Source organism: Elephas maximus, chromosome 12 (genome assembly GCF_024166365.1).
Source record: "Elephas maximus indicus isolate mEleMax1 chromosome 12, mEleMax1 primary haplotype, whole genome shotgun sequence".
Lineage (NCBI taxonomy): Eukaryota > Metazoa > Chordata > Mammalia > Proboscidea > Elephantidae > Elephas > Elephas maximus.
Genome location: NC_064830.1, coordinates 81,864,099 through 81,882,372, shown reverse-complemented (window position 1 = coordinate 81,882,372; position 18,274 = coordinate 81,864,099). Strand labels below are relative to the sequence as shown.

The 18,274-nt window shown below is 37.4% G+C and overlaps 1 protein-coding gene across 1 annotated transcript in view; it reads right to left on the bottom strand.

Moving 5' to 3' along the window:
- Window positions 1-1,205: 1,205 nt before the first annotated feature.
- The window catches only part of LOC126087506 (phospholipid-transporting ATPase ABCA3-like), a 249,445-nt gene continuing 232,376 nt past the window's right edge, over window positions 1,206-18,274 (bottom strand). The window contains exons 26-30 of the mRNA XM_049905037.1: window positions 14,221-14,408; window positions 13,541-13,711; window positions 12,951-13,141; window positions 1,724-1,797; window positions 1,206-1,334 (exon numbers count right to left, since the gene is read on the bottom strand). Coding sequence (XP_049760994.1) covers window positions 1,206-1,334; window positions 1,724-1,797; window positions 12,951-13,141; window positions 13,541-13,711; window positions 14,221-14,408 — 753 coding nt within the window. The remainder of the gene's footprint in view (window positions 1,335-1,723; window positions 1,798-12,950; window positions 13,142-13,540; window positions 13,712-14,220; window positions 14,409-18,274) is intronic.

Genomic DNA, 18,274 nt, shown 5'->3' with positions numbered 1-18,274 from the left:
CAGTAGTACTAACAGCCCTTTTATTCCAGACTATTTTTGCAAGGATGACTGTAGAGAAAACAGCCTTTGAAGAGAGATAGTGTCACCCTTGGACCAGAGAGAATTATAATAGGATATTGTTTCCTTCCAGAGCAAAGGTCTGGGGGGCTTGTTTACTGCCCATTATAAAAGATTTCAGTTCCACAAACTCAGGGTTCCTCTCCTGTAACACAATCCACTGAAGGTATATGTATCCCCTGACTCTCCTTGTGTTGCTCTGTGAGAATTAGAGCTCAGGGAAATGGCACAAATTATGATAATCTGACCAGTGCTATTGCTGTGAGTAATAAAGTCCCTTTATCTTTGACCCATTATTCCTATGTCTTCTGCTGGCATCCATGAAACTGTGGCAGGCTAACTTGTTACTTTACAAACCAAACCAAACCTGTTGCCGTCCAGTCGATTCCAACTTAAAGCAACCCTATAGGACAGAGTAGAACTGCCCCATAGAGTTTGCAAGGAGTGCCTGGTGGATTCGAACTGCCAACCTTTCGGTTAGCAGCCGTCACTCTTAACCACTAAGCCACCAGGGTTTTTAAGGTAAAATCTCAGGCTCTTCACAGTTCTTGACAACAGGCAGCTCACATTAATTTCCAAATAAGATGACAAACTTTCTTCTTTGGGGGAGTATGTTTGTGCATTCCATATTCACAAATTCATCTATTCACTAAAAGCATTTGTGGACTTTTACCGTTTTTCATTCACAGACATGCACATGCACTGAGTGGCAAAAAAATTTCTGCTGAGCTCTGAGGTTGAACAAGACTGGTTCAGATAGTACTCACTAATTCAATGTTTGAGGCGGAGGGGCTTTATAAAGTCCCTGCATGGCACAGTTTGTGCTCAACTACTAACATAAACGTTTGTGGTCTGAACCCTCCCAGTGGCACCAGAGAAGGAAGGCCTGGTAATCTGCTTCCATAAAGAAAATCCTATGGAGCAGTTCTGCTCTGTAACACATGGGGTCACCAAGAGTCAGAATCAATTTAATGAGTTTGGTTTTGTTTTTATAGAACGTAACTACCACCAATAAAGAGAATCAAATACACGCACACACACAAAGATATACACACAGAGAGAAATGTCCCTCAAGGTATCCAGGTGTGAGCAGCCGTCTGAGAAAGATGTTTAAGGGTCACTGGTTGGAAATGAATCTCACAGCAGCTTTATTTTCCGGTCTTTTTCATTTTATCAATATTAGCAAAGGTGAGGAAGATTTGTTCCAGTGTTATCTGACTGAATGAATAGTCTTCTAAACTGAATAGCAATTTAGCGTCCTCCAAAATCCTAAACACCTTTGACAGGGAAAAAAAAAAATGGTGGAATTACCTTTGCAATCCCCCTAGATGAATCCTTTGCCCACCCCACCATCCCCTAGCTTCTTAAAGGTTTATGCTGGGGACATAAAGATATAAAAGGAGGAAGTGAGAAAGTAGAAGGAAAAGATGAATAAAAACACAGAGAAGGCAGTCTTCCAACCTCACTCAGGGTATTAGTATGATTCAGGGGCAGAGGTCGCCATCAATTAAGCTACAGGGACGTTTGAAAGGCAACCTAAAGGCTTTGCTCCTCCCCTAATGTTAGGTTCCCATTCCATACACTTGAATCTCGGTGCTTTCTATCTATTCTCTATTAACTTATAATATTAAAAAAAACCCACTCAAGTGTATAATTCCATAATCACCTTTCCCCAGCTAATGTCCTCTTTGGGAATGTAGTAGTGGAGAATCCCTTGATATTCCTGGTTTATGATGTTACCTAAGAAAGGAAATTTATGACAGATGAGAAATGGAGAGGGATCCAGTATGCGATAAAGTTTTAAAAAATACCCAAGTAATTCTTATTCCAATTACTCACACTAATGACAGAGAGAATATATATAGCTCATACAAAAAATAACATAATCCAAAAGCCCATTCTCTTTGGTATACATGACCTTACTAATTATTTCAATAGATTTACTTCCTACTGAAATATGGTCTTAATGCCTGCAGCTTGTAAAAATTGCAGAGTATAGGCTACTCAGTTTTAGGCATGGAAAAAACTGATAGCTCACATGCTCACTTTGCAAAACCTGAGACTTACATGGAATCTAAAATTCTTATAGGACTCTATTCCTAAACTTAGTCCTGAACCTATGCTCATAATATTTGGGTGTGGTTTCTTTTTCTAGTCATGGTGTGTGCTTGTGTGTATGTGTGTGTGTGAAAGGGACAGCAGTTTACTACTCTCATGATTAAGCAACTGTCACTCTCAGTGAAAGAGAAAATTCATATATAAGACACCAGTGTCAGACAAATGTGTTCCTGTTCCTTTTATAGAAGGCATTCACTAAAGGAATGAGATGTTATAATCTGAAAATATAGCAGTAATTTTTTTTTTTTTTGCAGTTGCCATCCAGTCAATTTCAACTCATAGTGACCCCATGTGTGTCAGAGTCGAGCTGTGCTCCATAGGGTTTTTGGCAGCTGATTTTTCAGAAGTAGACTGCCAGGACTTTCAAGGAGTGGATTCAAACCGCTAACCTTTCAGTCAGCAGCTGAGCGTTATTAACCGTTTCCACCACCCAGGGACTGACTTACAAGAGGAGGGCACTACTATTGACACATAGTTTATTTCTTTAAAATATTTTAATCCAAGTAATTCCGTTTGCAATAATCTCCAAGTCTGTAATAATAAATGCAAATAATCCTATAAATTAGGAATGGTTACAATATTACTTGTTATTGTTATAATGTAGCCATTCCTAATTAATAAGATGTATGTAGATTTATAATCACACATTGGAGATTATTACAAATGGAATTAATTGAGATTAAGATATTTTTTAAAGAAATAAACTATATGTCAATGATAATTATTTCCTTTTGTAATGAGTTCATACCTAGCCTTCACGATTAATTAAAAAAATTTAAAACCTATTTTATTGTGAAATCTATCAAACATATAAAATATGTATGAAACATAAGTGTACATTTTAGTGAATTATAATAAAGTTAACACACATGTAACTGACAGCCAGCACTGCAGAAGTCACCCATATGCCACTACCTAGTCTGCTTTACTTTCTCATCCTTAAAAAGAAACAATTCCTGATTTTTACGGTAAGCATTTTTCTGTTATTCTTCAAAGTTTTGTTACCTAAGTCTCCGGCCCTAAATACTATGGTTTGGTTTTGCCTTTTTTTGGTTACTTTTTTTTATATGCGTACAGCCATATATTATTTTTATCTGGCTTCTTTCACTTAATATTATAAACATTCATCCATGTTACTGTGTATACATATACTTTATTCATTTTCATTACTATAATGTTTTCAGAGTATGAATACATCTCTATTGTTGGTGGACATATGGTGTTGTACCCTAATTAGTCTTATCTCCTGGTAGGTAAATCTCCTAGTAGTCACATCCTTGTATAGTCCCCTCCCAGTTAATAGGGATGACCTGTGTAACCAATAGGTTATTGCAGAAATAATGCAGCATTACTTCTGAGGCTAGTTAATAAAAGACATTGTGCTTCACCTTGCTCTCTCTAGGATCATTTGGTCTGGGAGAAGTCAGCCACCATGTTGTGAAAACACTCAAGAAGCCTAAGGAGAGGTCCATGCGGTGAGGAACTGTAAATGTGAGTGAGCCATCTTGGAAGCAGATCATCCAGCTCCAGTCATTCTTCAGACCACTGCATACTCAGCCAATAGCTTTACTGCAACCTCATGAGAGACCCTGATCCAGAACCACCCAGCTAAGCTGCTCCTAAATCCCTAGCCCATAGAAACTTTGAGAAAATAAGTGTTTATTGTTGTTTGAAGTCACTAAATTTTGCGGTAATTTGTTATGCAGCTATCAATAATTTACAGTTTCCAGCTTGAGACTATTATGTATTAGGTTGTTCCAAACAGTCTTTACCTATCTCCTGGTGCTTATGTTTAATCATTTTCCTAAGGAGTGAAAATGCTGGGGCAGGTGTTTGAGCATCTTTAACATTAGCAGATAATGCCAAAATATTTCAAGTATATTACATTCCCACCAGACATGTAGGAGAGTGCTCGTTTATCCACATCTATGCCAATTCTTTCAGAGCCCAGGTGCCGCAGCAGTTAAGAGCTATGGCTGCTAACCAAAAAGTAAAAAAAAAAAAATTTTTTTTTTTTTTTTAGTGGGCAGTTTAAATCCACCAGCCACTCCCTAGAAACCCTATGGGACAGTTCTACTCTGTCTATAGCGTTGCCATGAGTTGGAATCGACTCGATAGCAATGGGTTATACCAATTCTTGGTATCGTCAATCTTTTTAATTTCAGCTAATCAAAGACTGATTTGTTTGTTCTTCTAGAAGTCCACGGAATATTCAATATTATTCATCAACAAATATTCTTCTCTGTTCCTTTTTCATTGTCCAGCTTTTGCATGCATATGAAACTACTGAAAACACCACGGCTTAGGTCAGGCACACTTTAATCAAAGTGACATCTTTGCTTTTTAAAACTTAAAAAAAAAAAAGGTCTTTTGCAGCAGATTTGCCCAATGTAATATGTCATTCAATTTCTTGACTGCTGCTTCCATGGATGTTGATTGTTGACCCAAGTAAAATGAAATTATTGACAACTTCAATTTCTTCTTCATATATCATGATGTTGTTTATTGACTCAGTTTTGAGGATTTTTGTTTTCTTCAGGTTCAGGCATAACCCATACTGAAGGTTGTAGTCTTTGACCTTCACCAATAAGTGCTTCAAATCATCTTGATTTTTGGCAAGCAAGGTTATCTGCAAACGGCAAGATGTTAATGAGTCTTCCTCCTACCCTAATACCATGCTCTTCATAAATCCAGCCTCGTGGATTATTTGTTCCCCATATAGATTGAATAAGTAAGGTGAAAGAATACAACCCAGCCACACACCTTTTCCAATTTGGAACCACACAGTATCCCCTTATTCTGTTCAAATGACTTCCTCTTGATTTGTGTACAGGTTCTGCACAAGCACAATTAAGTGTTCTGAAATTCCCACTCTTTGTAACGTTATCTACAATTTGTTTATTATCCAATCGGTCAAATGCCTTCATGTCGGTGATAAAACATAGGTAAAATTTTCTGGTATTCTTTGCTTTCAGCCAAGATCCATCTGACAACAGTAATCATATCTTATTCCATGTGTACTTCTGAGTCCATCCTGAACTTCTGGCAGTTTCTTGCCAATGTATGTCTGCAGTCAGTCTAGAATTTTCATGAGCAAAAATTTACTAACGTGTGATATTACTAATACTGTTGGATAATTTCTACATTGTTTGACCATCTTTCTTTGGAATGGGAACGAATATAGATCTCTTCCAAGCAGTTGGGCAGGTAGCCAGCTTCCAAATTCCTCAGTGTAGATGGATAAATGCTTCCAGGCATTTTCCTGTTTTTTCAAAACTATGTCCCATAATTTTTTGTTGAAAACTCTGGGTACTGGTCTCCACTTCAGGTACTTGTTATTGTTGTTTGCCTGCTTATTTTTTTAGTGATTGGGTGGATTATTTTAGTGAAGTCTTTCTTCCCTCTCCCCATGCAGCATTTTCTGATGTTGCTTCTCATTGTGAGAGGGAGCCTCGTGTTCTTGGCTTTACGTCCTACGAGTTTTGATCACACTGGGCTGGAAGGCAGAGAAAGGGAATGGGTTGTAGTTCAAATGCCACAGAATCTTGTTCTTACAAAGTTACAGTAGATTTTGGTGGATAAATGTTTTTTTCATTTGCTGTATGCTCTTAGGACCATTTCCAGAGATTTTAAATGGCTTTTTCCCCCAAAATAATTCACCAATTTCACAGGGCTCTTCACATTGCTATTCTGGAAGTGGAACTCCCAAAGTCATTTTATATCCGTACTGTTATTTTAAATACCTGAAGTTTTTGGAGTTTGAAATTGTTTGCATCTATGTTTAATCTCCTTCATTGTGACTTCTTTCTATTATTGCTGGGTTTGATTATTACCTTACAATGTGTGATTTTAATCTGTGGAAATCTTAAGGGCTGAAGTTGGAGATGCTTTCCTTCTAAGTGGATTTATGCTTGCTTCAGTTCAGTGTAAATGAATGCTCTCAATCTGGGACTTAAAATATGTGTTCATCTTTCAAGGTTATCGATTAATACGGGAATCTCAGGTTAAGCTATCTACTTTGCAATGGGTTCAAAGTTCATATTCCATCTTAGTACTGGTATTAGAAATTGCTTTAGGGCAAGCTGGCTTTTGCATTTCATTACTGCTCACTACTAGGCTTTAGGTTGATAATTTTTTCTTTTCTGTTTTGGTTCTTTGATTTTTATCTCACCTTTGTTCTGAGTACAAGCAAGTCATTAAAAAGACTTTTTTTTAAAAATATTTTTTATTGTGCTTTAAGTGAAAGTTTACAGATCAAGTCAGTCTCTCACATACAAACTTAGACACACCTTACTACATACTCCCATTTACTCTCCCCTTAATGAGTCAGCCCGCTCCCTTCTTCCAGTCTCTCCTTTCATGACCATTTTGCCAGTTTCTAACCCCCTCTACCCTCTCATCTGCCCTCCAGACAGGAGATGCCAACATAGTCTCAAGTGTCCACATGGTGCAAGTAGCTCAATCCTCATCAGCATCTCTCTCTAACCCATTGTCCAGTCCAATCCATGTCTGACGAGTTGGCTTCAGGAATGGTTCCTGTCCTGGGCCAAGAGAAGGTTTGGGGACCCTGACTGCCGGGTCCCTTCTAGTCTCAATCAGACCACTAAGTATGGTCTTTTTATGAAAATTTGGGGTCTGCATCCCACTGTTCTCCTGCTTCCTCAGGAGTTCTCTATTGTGTTCCCTGTCAGGGCAGTCATCGGTTGTGGCCAGGCACCATCTAGTTCTTCTGCTCTCAGGATGATGTAGTCTTTAGCTCATGTAGCCCTTTCTGTCTCTTGGGCTCATAATTACCTTATGAGCTTGGTGTTCTTCATTCTCCTTTGATCCAGGTAGGTTGAGACTCATTGATGCATCTTAGATGGCCACTTGCTAGCATTTAAGACCCCAGATGCCACATTTCAAAGTGGGATGCAGAATGTTTTCTTAATAGATTTTATTTTGCCAATTGACTTAGATGCCCCCTGAAGCCATAGCCCCCAACCCCCTGCCCTTGCTTTGCTGACTTTCGAAACATTCACGTTATTCAGGAAACTTCTTTGCTTTTGGTTTAGTCCAGTTGTGTTGACTGACCCTGTATTGAGTGTTGTCCTTCCCCTCACCTAAAGTAGGTCTTATCTACTATCTAATCAGTAAATAACCCTCTCCCACCCTCCCTCCCTCCCCCTTCTCGTAACCACAAAAGAATGTGTTCTCAATTTAAACTATTTCTCAAGATCTTATAATAGTGGTCTTACACAATATTTGTCCTTTTGTAACTGACTAATTTCACTCAGCATAATGCCTTCCAGGTTCCTCCATCTTATGAAATGTTTCACAGACTCATCACTATTCTCTATCAACATATAGTATTCCACTGTGTGAATATACCATAATTTATTTATCCATTCATCCGTTGATAGACACCTTGGTTGCTTCCATTTTTTTTGCTATTGTAAACAGTGCTGCAATAAACATGGGTGTGCATATATTTGTTCGTGTAAAGGCTCTTATTTCTGTAGAATATATTCCGAGGAGTGGGATTGCTAGGTCGTATGGTAGTTCTATCTCTAGCTTTTTAAGGAAATGCCAAATCGATTTCCAAAGTGGTTGCACCATTTTACATTCCCACCAGCGGTGTATAAGTGTGCCAATCTCTCCACAACCTCTCCAACATTTATTATTTTGTGTTTTTTGGATTAATGCCAGCCTTGTTGGAGTGAGATGGAATCTCATTATAGTTTTAATTTGCATTTCTCTAATGGCTAATGATCGAGAGCATTTCCTCATGTATCTGTTAGCTGCCTGAATGTCTTCTTTAGTGAAGTGCCTGTTCATATCCTTTGCCCAATTTTTAATTGGGTTGTTTGTCTTTTTGTGGTTGCGTTTTAGCAGAATCATGTAGATTTTAGAGATCAGGCACTGGTTGGAGATGTTGTAGCTGAAAATTTTTCCCAGTCTGTAGGTGGCCTTTTTACTCTTTTGGTGAAGTCTTTAGGTGAGCACAGGTTTTTGATTTTTAGGAGTTCCCAGTTATCTGGTTTCTCTTTGGCATTTTTAGTAATGTTTTATATTCTGTTTATGCCTTGTCTTAGCACTCCTAATGTTGTCCCTATTTTTTCTTCCATGATCTTTATTGTTTTAGACTTTATGTTTAGATCTTTGATCCATTTGGAGTTAGCTTTTGTGTATGGTGGGAGGTATGGGTCCTGTTTCTTTTTTTTGCAGATGGATATCCAGTTATGCCAGTACCATTTGTTAAAAAGACTATCTTTTCCCCAATTAACTGAAACTGGGCCTTTGTCAAATATCAGCTGCTCATATGTGGTTGGATTTATATCTGAGTTCTCAATTCTGTTCCATTGGACTATGTGTCTGTTGTTATACCATTACCAGGCTGTTTTGACTACTGTGGCTGTATAATATGTTCTAAAATCAGGTCGAGTGAGGCCTCCCACTTTCTTAGTAATGCTTTACTTATCTGGGGCTTCTTTCCCTTCCATATGAAGTTGCTGATTTGTTTCTCCATCACATTAAAAAATGAAGTTGGAATTTGGATCGGAAGTGCATTGTATATATAGATGGCTTTTGGTAGAATAGACATTTTTATTATGTTATGTCTTCCTATCCATGAGCAAGGTATGTTTTTCCACATATGTAGGTCCCTTTTAGTTTCTTGCACTAGTACTTTGTAGTTTTCTTTGTATAAGTCTTTTACATCTTTGGTAAGATTTATTCCTAAGTATTTTATCTTCTTGGGGGCTACTGTGAATGGTATTGATTTGGTGATTTCCTCTTCGATGTTCTCTTTGTTGATGTAGAAGAATCCAAGTGATTTTTCTATGTTTACCTTGTAACCTGAAACTTTGCCAAGCTCTTCTATTAGCTTCAGTAGTTTTCTGGAGGATTCCTTAGGGTTTTCTGTGTATAAGATCATGTCATCTGCAAATAGAGATAATTTTACTTCTTTCTCGCCAATCCAGATGCCCTTTATTTCTTTGTCTAGCCTAATTGCTCTGGCTAGGACCTCTAGCAAAATGTTGAATAAGAGTGGTGATAAAGGGCATCCTTGTCTGGTTCCCATTCTCAAAGGAAATGCTTTCAGGCTCTCTCCATTTAGAATGATGTTGGCTGTTGGCTTTGTATAACCCCAGTGCCGTCGAGTTGATTCCGACTCATAGTGACCCTATAGGACAGAGCAGAACTGCCCCATAGAGTTTCCAAGGAGCACCTGGTGGATTCGAACTTCTGACCCTTTGGTTAGCAGCTGTAGCACTTAACCAGTACACCACCAGGGTTTCCTGGCTTTGTGTAGATGCCCTTTATTATGTTGAGGAATTTTCCTTCAATTCCTATTTTGCTGAGAGTTTTTATCATGAATGGGTGTTGGACTTTGTCAAATGCCTTTTCTGCATCAATTGATCAGATCATGTGGTTTTTGTCTTTTGTTTTATTTATATGGTGGATTACATTAATGGTTTTTCTAATATTGAACCAACCTGGTATAAATCCCACTTGGTCGTGGTGGATTATTTTTTTGATATGCTGTTGAATTCTATTGGCTAGAATTTTGTTGAGGATTTTTGCATCTATGTTCGTGAGGGATATAGGTCTGTAATTTTCTTTTTTTGTGGTGTCTTTACCTGGTTTTGGTATCAGGGGTATGCTGGCTTCATAGAATGAGTTAGGTAGTATTCCGTCATTTTCTATGCTTTGAAATACCTTTAGTAGTAGTGGTGTTAACTCTTCTCTGAAAGTTTGGTAGAACTCTGCAGTGAATTCGTCCGGGCCAGGGTTTTTTTTTTTTGTTGGGAGTTTTTTTTTTTTTTATTAACCTTTTCAATCTCTTTTTTTGTTATGGGTCTATTTAGTTGTTCTACTTCTGATTGTGTTAGTTTAGGTAGGTAGTGTGTTTCTAGGAATTCATCCATTTCTTCTAGGTTTTCAAATTTGTTAGCATACAATTTTTCATAGTAATCTGATATGATCCTTTTAATTTCAATTGGGTCTGTTGTGATATGGCCCATCTCATTTCTTATTCGGGTTATTTATTTCCTTTCCTGTATCTCTTTAGTCAGTCTGGCCAATGGTTTATCAATTTTGTTAATTTTTTCAAAGAACCAGCTTTTGGCTTTGTTAATTCTTTCAATTGCTTTTCTGTTCTTTAATGCATTTAATTCTGCTCTCATTTTTATTATTTGTTTTCTTCTGGTGCCTGACAGATTCTTTTGTTGCTCGCTTTCTATTTGTTCAAGTTGTAGGGACAGTTCTCTGATTTTGGCATTTGTGCATTTATCGATATAAATTGACCTCTGAGCACTGCTTTCGCTGTGTCCCAGAGGTTTTGGTAGGAAGTGTTTTCAGTCTCGTTGCATTCTATGAATTTTTTTATTCCTTCCTTAATTGTTCAGTTTCCAAGTATTTGACTTCTTTTCCCTGATTTTTCTGTTATTGATTTCCACTTTTATGGCCTTATGGTCTGAGAAGATGCTTTGTAATATTTTGATGTTTTAGATTCTGCAAAGGTTTGTTTTATGACCTAATATGTGATCTATTGTAGAGAATGTTCCATGTGCACTAGAAAAAAAAAAAGTATACTTTGCAGCTATTGGGTGGAGTGTTCTGTATAAGTCTATGAGGTCAAGTTGGTTGATTGTAGCAATTAGATCTTACGTGTCTCTCTTGAGCTTCTTACTGGAAGTCCTATCCTTCACCAAAAGTGATGTGTTGAAGTCTCCTACTATAATTGTGGAGGTGTCTATCTCACTTTTCAATTCTGTTAAAGTTTGTTTTATGTATCTTGCAGCTCTGTTGTTGGGTGCATAAATATTTAATATGGTTATATCTTCCTGGTAAATTCTCCCTTTAATCATTATATAGTATCCTTCTTTATCCTTTGTGGTGGATTTAACTTAAAAGTCTATTTTGTCAGAAATTAATATTGCCGCTCCTGCTCTTTTTTCATTGTTGTTTGCTTGATATATTTTTTTCCATCCTTTGAGTTTTAGTTTATTTGTGTCTCTAAGTCTAAGGTGTGTCTCTTGTAGGCAGCATACAGACAGATCGTGTTTTTTTTTTTTTTTATCCAGTCTGAGACTCTCTGTAAAAAACATTTTGTTTTAAGCTTTCCAGTATGTACACATTTTATTTTAACAGCAAGACCTACCAGATATATAATCTGCCATGCTATGGAAAGAAGAGCTCTCTTCTGTGTGGTCTTTAAAAAATGGTGCATTCTCTTAAACTGAAATTAGAGAATGCATTTACCTTAAATTTATCTTCTGATTTCAGAAAGTTAATCTTCAGTTGAAGTGTATAGTTGTCTTTTATTTTCTATATTTCTTTCTTTCTTCCTTTTTTGGATAATATTTACATATAGGTCCAATGCTATTTTTTTGTTTTGTTTTGTTTTAATTCTGCTATCTTTAAATGGGTAAGTAGTATTTGAAAAACTCAAGGATAGTGTGGGCAAAGACTGGTAAATGCTCAACCTTACATTTAGATATACTGTATCAGAGCATAGCTCACGAGCAAACTAATGTTTTCACCTCTACCAGGAAAAGTCTGTTCTCAGTTTTTCGTGTCCTCTCTCCCCTTCAGATTGAGCAGGATGTTGGATTGACTCACAGTATATATAGTTCTCCATGAGGTCAATTCAGGATTTTCAACACTGTATACAATAAGTACTCCGTAAATATTAAATGTATGAATGACTAAATACTCACCTGCTTAATGGACATATCCATCTGTATATTTCATTAAAAAAACCCCAAAAAACCAAACCCGCTCCCTTTTAGTCAAATCCAACTCATAATGACCCTATAGGACAGAGGAGAACTGCTCCACAGAATTTCCAAGGAGTGTTGGTGGATTTGAAATGCCATCCTTTTGGTTAGCATCTGAGCTCCCAACCACTATGCCACCAGGGCTCCGAAAATCTCATAGGAACTTCAAAATTAATATGAGTACTATTGAATTATCTTTCCCATGTAAAGGTTCCTCCTCTTGAACTTTCCATCCTGATAGATATCCATTTGCTATCATTTCCTCCTCTTCATTCCTACTGTCACTTCTTTAGTACAGGTCAATACCATTTATTGTTTCACTGCTATATCCTCCAGGATTTCAATTTTGCACCCTGAAAATATGGCCTCTACACAGTTGATGAAGTTCAAGACAGAGACTAAGCCAGCCAAAATTATTAAACATTTGACATTTCTCTGTTTAATGATTAAGATAAAGGAGTAGGTACAGAAAGAAGTAGAAGCTGGCTGTAAATGGCTGCGTCATTGTGCCATGTGCAGAGAATAGCTCACTGAAGTTAGCATGCAGAAGCAGAGTGATTGATTTTTATGTGTTCCATCTCCAGACTATTTCCTTGAAAGTAGAACAGGGAGCTTACTGTCCTTATTTGCATTTCACAAGCACTGCCTGGATGAGATGTCATCAAAAGGCAGAGGACACATGTTCAAAAAGATGGAAAACCTTAAAGAAAATCCAGGATAAACAGTAGAGACTTATACTCAATAACTTAACTTTAGATGAATACACAGAAGGAGTTTTGTCTGACTGGTTGATTCCTACAAGGGACTGGCAGAGCCTTTGATATTTTGTGAAAGCTTCTTAGAATAGTCAGGTAAGATGTTCATAGAAAAAATTATGCGAAAAGAAAAACTCAATATAAAAGCTCAGTAAACATCAATAGCTCCCAGAATAATATTAGTTATTGAGGACATGCAGCAGAACAACAATGATGATTTAACACAATTTTCACAAGTCAGCCCTACCTACATTACCTGGGAAAGTTCTTGCAATAAATTCTTTGAACTCCTTTAGTTTACTTTTTTCCATGTCCATATTAACCTTGGCTTTTAGGCTGTATACATTACAAAACTTGTTCTTGAGGTGTTGAGGGCTGCCTAGGCACACGAACCTCCCTTTTACCATGATGGCCAGTCTGGTACAGAGGGCCTCGCATCCCTCCATGCTAGGGAGACAAAGGAGTTATGGCTGGAGAGACTTTCTTTTAGAGAGCAAACTCTATAGTTCAAGTAAAGCCAGAATTATAAGGTAACCTTTGCAATGGGAAGGACTGGTATTGTAAATGATCAACACTAAGGTCATATTCGAAAGAGGGGATTTTAAAATTCGAAGGAGCTGATATTTAAATTCACACTGCAAACAGCTCCCTGATTTCCTGTTTTCTCGTAGAATTCTTTAGCAGAATCAGATGCCTTGAGCAGAATCAGTCTCTACTCATAGTACCTCCTGAGTAGCTCATAAACTCAGGCAAGCTCATTGAATCATACTTTTAGCTCTATCAATTCCCTCTTCTACCCACTGCAACCCCTTATAACTCCCAACCAAGCCTCTCAGTGGGCCATACCTGTGGGAACTTATTATGATCGCTTTGCCAGTTTTACAGATCTGTGTAACTGTGTTCCTGATCAAGTGCTGGGCTACCGGGTCCATGCCAGTAGATGGTTCATCCAGGAAGATAACTGAGGGCCTTCCCATTAGGGCAATAGCAGTACTCAGTCTACGTTTGCATCCTCCACTTTATGGCCAAAGAAAGAAAAACAAAAAGAAAGTAGAAGGTAAGTGTCACATGTCTTTAATTAATAGGGAAGAATTAGTTCAGACATCCAGAATGTTGATTTGACACGACTAATAAAGCATCAGGCCCAAGTCCTGGTATGTATGTATGTATATGTGTGTGTGTGTGGATTCATTTTCAATGAGATGACTTTTTTTGCACTTTATTTCAGTATTATTATTTAGGATATGTTTTTGTTCTTCAGTGACAAAGAACCATATGGAGACAGAGATGAAAGTTTTCTTTTTTTTTTTTTTTAAATGCAAAGGCTATAGCTCATATCTGCAAAAGGTTGAGTCACACCACTGGGATCTGCCTTATTCTTGACATATAAGCCCTGGCAGGACATTAGGTTATTCATAGTCATTGTTTCTGTGTGACAGAGGGGCTCAGTTGAATTTGCAGGCATTTGTTCCAAAAAGCAGAAATACAGTAGACAGCTTAATGATTACAACAGCATAATATCTCACCTGTATGTGTAGACAAACTCGTCAGCATAGGTTTCCAGCTGCAATGAATGCAAAAAGGCTTCCACATACGCATAAATGTCTGGCTCAGGGACCCCCCACAGCCTGGCATACATTATTAGCAATTCTCGACCCGTCATGTAGTTCAGCATGGCATCAGATTGAGGACAATAGCTAATTCTTGACCTAATCTGAATTAAAAGGGTAATCATAAGTAATATATCCAAGTCAACTACTTCACTGAGCATATCGTCTACACAGATGAGACAGAAGTTCTCCAGCCCATGTAGCTAAGAATGTTTGATACCCATAAAGTTCCCACCAAGACTTTCTTTTCTTCCAGTCTATGCAATCTTTGCAGGTGGAGCCCATGGCAATGAAATGGAATAATAGTACCCATAGCTGGACTTTATAACACATATTCATTGTGCATTATTATGTGCCCAAGATAGATAGCTTTTTTGTTATATACAGTGGTCTACCCAAGAATCATTAGGAAAGAGCCAATCTATGGAATCAATTAAAATATATAAGATTACACTTCTAGTAATAGCAAAGTAGCTTCTATTGGACCATTAACCCTCCTGTGAATAACAATTATAACCCACCCCTTCTCTCTCTGTGTGTGTGTATAAACTTTAGCCAATGAAGGCTAAGAGAACTAAACTGATACTTCATAGAGCAGATGGAGTTTAAGTATCAGTCTAGTTATCTTAAATGGCTGTTAAAAGCATTTAAAAATCTTTGAAGGAAAGTAATAGAATCCAAACTCTCTACAATGTATTATTCACAATGTCCAGTATACAATATAAAATTGACAATTTGAGAAATATGGAAGCATGATCCATGTTCCACAGAAAAGATAATCAAAGAACACTGATCCCAAAATGCCCATGCTATTGGAATGAACAAAAAAATAATTTCAAAGAAACTTATAACTATGCTCAAGAAAGTAAGAGAAATATTTTTGCAATAAAAAGGATAGGCAATCCCAGCACGGCAATATAAAAGAATCTAATGGAAATTTTTTAGAACTGAAAATTATAATATATGAAATAAAAATTCACTGAATGGGCTTAACAGCAGATTGGAGAAGAGAGAAGAAAGGTACAGTACACTTTCAGAACAATAAAAATTATCCAATCTAAAATACAGGAAAAAAAAAAAAATGAACAGAGCCACAGGAATCTGTATGTAATGCAAGATCAAAAGGTTTAAAATATACAAAAATGAACTCCTGGAAACAGTGTAGAACAAGAATTGAAGAAGGTAAAAATTTGGCAAAACTTTCCTATATTTAGTGGAAAACTTAAGCTCATAGATTTACAGAGCTCATTGAATTCCAGGAAGGACAGCAACGAAGAAAGTCATGCTTAAAAACACCACAGTCAAACTGCTGAGAACCAAAGAAAAAGAAAAAATGTTGACTGTATCTAGTCTAACAGAAACAACACATTATATACAGGAGGAAAAAATTAAGCATTCACTGACTTCTAATTAGAAAATATGAAGGCCAGAAGACAGTGGAACATCCAAATAGAATTTTATATCTAGCAAAAATATCCACTAAGGGTCAATGCAGTTTCATTCTAATTGCCCCAAACTGGAAACAACCCAAATATTCACTAACAGGTGAATGGATAAACAACTGTGGTATACCCATACAATGAAATACAACTCTAAAATACAAAAGAGTAACTATTGATACAACAACATGGATGGATCACTATCCTGATTGAAAGGACTCAGATAAAGAGTGTATGTTACAGAATTCAGATACACGAAACTTTATAAAATGCAAATTCATCTATAGTGGCAGAAAGCACATCAGTGGTAGCCTTAGGAGGAACAGCAAGAGGGAGGGATTACAAAGGGACACAGAGAAACTGTTGGGAGTGTTGGATACGTACACTGTCTTGATTGTGATGATGGTTTCAGAGCTGTGTATGTACACACATGCATATGTGAAAAGTTGTACAATTTAAATACATGCAGTCTATTGTATGTCAATTATACCTTAACAAAGCTGTTAGCCAAAAACTGAGGTAAAATAAAAACTTTTTCAGAAAGCAAAATCTCAGAATCATTACTACCACCACACTCTTGTTGAAGGCAATCCAACAGGGTATATGCTTCAAGAATAAGAAAAAGGATCCAAGACAAAAAGCTTGTGTCTTAGTTATCTAGTGCTGCTATAACAAAAATATTACAAGTGGATGGCTTTAACAAAGAGAAATTTATTTCCTCACAGTAAAGTAGGCTAAAAGTCCAAATTCAGGGCATCAGCTCCAAGGGAAGGCTTTTTCTTTCTGTTGGCTCTGGAGGAAGATCCTTCTCATCAATCTTCCCCTGGACTAGGAGCTTCTCCACAGAGGAACCCTGGGTCCAAAGGACACGCTCTGCTCCCAGCACTGCTTTCTTGGTGGTATGAGGTGCTCCTGTCTCTCTGCTCACTTTTCTCTTTTATATTGCAAAGAAACTGGCTCAAGACACAATTTAGTTCCGTAGATTGAACCCTGACTCATCAACACAGCTGCTGCCCATTCCCCCCTCATTAACATCATAGAAGCAGGATTTACAACACATAGGAAATCACATCAGATGACAAAATGGTGGACAATTACACAATACCGAGAATCATGGCCCGGCCAAATTGATACACACACTTTGAGGGGACATAATTCAATCCATGACAGCTTGGAATGCAAAAAGAAAATAAAAGGAAAAAATAAGTGGTATACATATGGGTAAATGTCAATACATATTGTCTCCATAAAGTAATACTAATCTCAGTGAGAATTTTAAAACAGAATTACAACACATGACAATGATCACATATAAGCTAGAAGGGCAGTAAATGAAGTCAAAATGTTCTAATTTGTATTATCAACAACATAAACGGTGACTATACATGTGGATCTCGCCAGATGGAATACACAGGAATCAAATTGACCACATACGTGGAAAGAGGCAATGAAAAAGCTCAACACCATCAGTCAGAACAAGGCTAGGGGTCGACTGTGGAACAGACCATTAATTGCTCATGTGCGAGTTCAAGCTGAAGCTGTGGAAAATTAGAACAAATTCACAAAAGCCAGAGTTATGAACTTGAGTATATCCCACCTGAATTTAGGGATCACCTCAAGAAAAGATTTGACACGCTGAACACTAATGACTGAAGGCCAGGTGAATTAAGGGATGACATCAGGACATCATACATGAAGAAAGCAAGAGGTCATTAAAAAGACAGGAAAGAAAAGACTAAAATGGATGTCAGAAGAGACTCTGAAACTTGCTCTTGAATGAAGAGTGGCTAAAGCAAAAGGAAGAAATAAGTAAAAGAGCTGAGCAGATTTCAAAGGTCAGCTCGAGAAGGAAAAGTATTATAATGAAATGTGCAAAGACCTGGACATAGAAAACCAAAAGAGAACAACATGCTCTACATTTCCTAAGCTGAAAGAACTTAAGAAAAAAAAATTCGAACCTCGAATTACAGTACTGAAGGATTCAAAGGGGAAAATACTAAATGATGCAGGAGGCATCAAAAGAAGATGGAAGGGATACACAGAGTCACTGTACCAAAAAAGAATTGGTCAGCATTCAACCATTCCAGGAGGTAGAATAGGATCAAGAATAGATGGTACTGAAGGAAGAGGACCAAGGTGCACTGAAAGCACTGGCGATAAATAAGGCTCCAGGAATTGATCAAATACCAACTGAAAGGTTCCAACAATTGGATGCAGCTCTGGAAGTTCTCACTCATCTATGCCAAGAAATTTGGAAGACAGCCACCTGGCCAACTAACTGGAAGAGAACCATATTTGTGCCCATTCCAAAGAAAGATGATCCAACAGAATGCAGAAATTATCAAACAATATCATTAATATCACACACAAGTAAAATTTTGTTGCAAGATCATTCAAAAATGGTTTCAGCAGCACATCAACAGGGAACTGCTAGAAATTCAAGCTGGATTCAGAAGAAGGCGTGGAATGAGGGTTTCACTGCTGATGTCAGATGGATCATAGCTGAAAGCAAAGAATACCAGAAAGATGTT